We start from the raw sequence: 2,310 nt of genomic DNA on the forward strand, positions 1-2,310 counted from the left end.
TTGCCATCAGAGTACCAAGAGTACAAGGATGTAGTCAGCAAAAAATCGGCTGAAACGCTACCACCCCATCGGCCATTTGATTGCTGTATAGATCTAGAACCTGGAGCGGTACTACCCTGTAGTCGCGTGTATGCCCTCACTGAGGCCGAGACAGAACACCTAAAAGAATATATTGATACCAATCTGAAAAACGGCTTCATCTGACATTTCAACTCGCCTGTCTCGTCGCCACTCTTCTTCGTACCGAAGAAGACGGGTGACTTGAGAACATGCATAGATTACAGAGGAATCAACCGTATTACGGTAAAAAATCGATATCCCTTGCCGTTGATTCCAGTTTTGCTGGATCAAGTGCGAAACGCAACTGTGTATACAAAGTTGGAACTTCGAGGGGCTTATCACCTGGTGCGAGTACAGGCTGGAGACGAATGGAAAACCACATTCAGAACCAAATTCGGCCTGTACGAGTACCAGGTGATGCCATTCGGGTTATGTAATGCCCCAGCAGCGTTTCAGCACTTTCTTGATGAAGTGCTACGCGAATACCTGGATGTTTTTACTGTGGTCTATATCGAAGACATATTGATATATTCCACCAGTATGCAGGAACACATTAAACACATCAGGACAGTGTTACAGCGACTTCGGGAACACAATCTATTTGCTAAGCTCGAAAAATGCGAGTTTCACTGTACCACGGTAGAGTACTTAGGGTACTTCCTGACTCCATCTGGGGTGCAGATGGACCAGAAAAAGGTACAGGCAGTGGTTGACTGGCTGGCTCCTACATCTGTAAAGGAGATTCAGGCCTTTTTAGGTTTCGCCAATTTTTACCGGCGTTTTATTAAGAACTTCTCTGAACTGGTGACACCCATTACAACGTTACTCAAGAAAGGGAAAGCGTTTGTATGGGATGAAGCTGCCGAACAAGGTTTTCAGCAGTTAAAAGCAGCCTTTACGTCTGCACCTGTGCTACGACATCCTGACTTGAACCAGCCATTCTTGGTAGAAACCGATGCCTCAAGCTATGCCTTGGAAGCAGTTCTATCCCAACGAGACCCCAAAACAGGGTTACTACATCCTGTGGCTTACTACTCCTGAAAGTTATTACCAGCAGAGATTAATTACACCATAGCCAACCGAGAACTATTAGCAGTGAAGGCAGCGTTTGACGAATGGCGACACTATCTGTTGGGAGCTCGTCATACGGTCACTGTCATGACCGACCATCGGAATTTACAATTCATTAAAACCGCGAAAACACTAAGCCCCTGTCAATTACGGTGGCCAATCTTCTTTTCAAGTTTTGACTTTGTAATTACGTATCGCCCAGGAACCAATAACATGAAGGCTGATATCTTGTCTCGATATCCAGAACCAGAAGATAAGGGCATCCAATAGTTCCAGCTACCCGGATAATTGGACAGGTGGGTAGACCTGACATCTTTGATGATGTATTAAAAAACATGTCTACTCAAGAATTGCAGAAATGGTGCACTAGAGGTCCGCAACACACTTTGGTAGACGGTATCCCATACTACGCTAAAGCTTTATACTTACCAACACAAGCGCTGAGAAAGGAAGTTATGCATTTGTGCCATGACACCACTTTAGCCGGACATCCCGGTATTACAAAGACCCAGCAGAACGTGGCCAGACATTTCTGGTGGCCAACGTTGCTTCGTGATGTACGGATCTATGCTTGGAATGTAGCATTTGTAGTAGACAAAAAGCTTGTCACCAGAAACCGGTGGGTTTACTCTAACCACTACCGACTCCACCAACTCCATGGCATACGATCACAATGGATTTGATTGTAGACCTACCACCAGTACAAAAGTACACCTCAATCCTAGTTATTGTAGACTCCCTCACAAAAATGAGCCACTTCATCCCATGTATTGGGGTGCCCACCGCGGGTGAACTGGCAGACTTGTTCCTACACCATGTAGTTCGTCTACACGGTTTGCCCACACGTGTTATCACAGACAGAGGCCCTCAATTCACCTCGCGATTCTGGCGAGCATTCTGTCAACTAATCGGAATGTAGGTCAGCCTATCATCCGGTTACCACCCGAAACGCATGGCCAAACCGAACGGGTGAATCAGGGTTTGGAACAATACCTGCGCTGTTACGCGGCAAACACTGAGACATCATGGGTCCAGTATGTGTGGTTGGCAGAAGTGGCATACAACAATACGGTGCATAATTCCACCAAGCATACGCCCTTCTTTGGCGCCTATGGATACCATCCTCGAGTATTACCCACAAGATGTAGTGATCATCCAACAAACCTTCCCACCCTATTG

The 2,310-nt window shown here is 46.2% G+C and overlaps 1 protein-coding gene across 1 annotated transcript; it reads left to right on the forward strand.

Moving 5' to 3' along the window:
- Positions 1-600: 600 nt before the first annotated feature.
- On the forward strand, positions 601-1,101 carry LOC138568839 (uncharacterized). Its single transcript, XM_069646611.1, has one exon. The coding sequence runs from the start codon at positions 601-603 to the stop codon at positions 1,099-1,101; it is 501 nt and encodes a 166-aa protein (XP_069502712.1).
- The last annotated feature ends 1,209 nt before the right edge of the window (positions 1,102-2,310 follow it).

This window comes from Ambystoma mexicanum, chromosome 2q (genome assembly GCF_040938575.1).
Source record: "Ambystoma mexicanum isolate Mex_15411 chromosome 2q, UKY_AmexF1_1, whole genome shotgun sequence".
Lineage (NCBI taxonomy): Eukaryota > Metazoa > Chordata > Amphibia > Caudata > Ambystomatidae > Ambystoma > Ambystoma mexicanum.

Excerpts from the sequence above, each read along its gene's own strand:
- LOC138568839 (XM_069646611.1), top strand. The coding sequence starts at position 601 with ATGCAGGAACACATTAAACACATCAGGACAGTGTTACAGCGACTTCGG.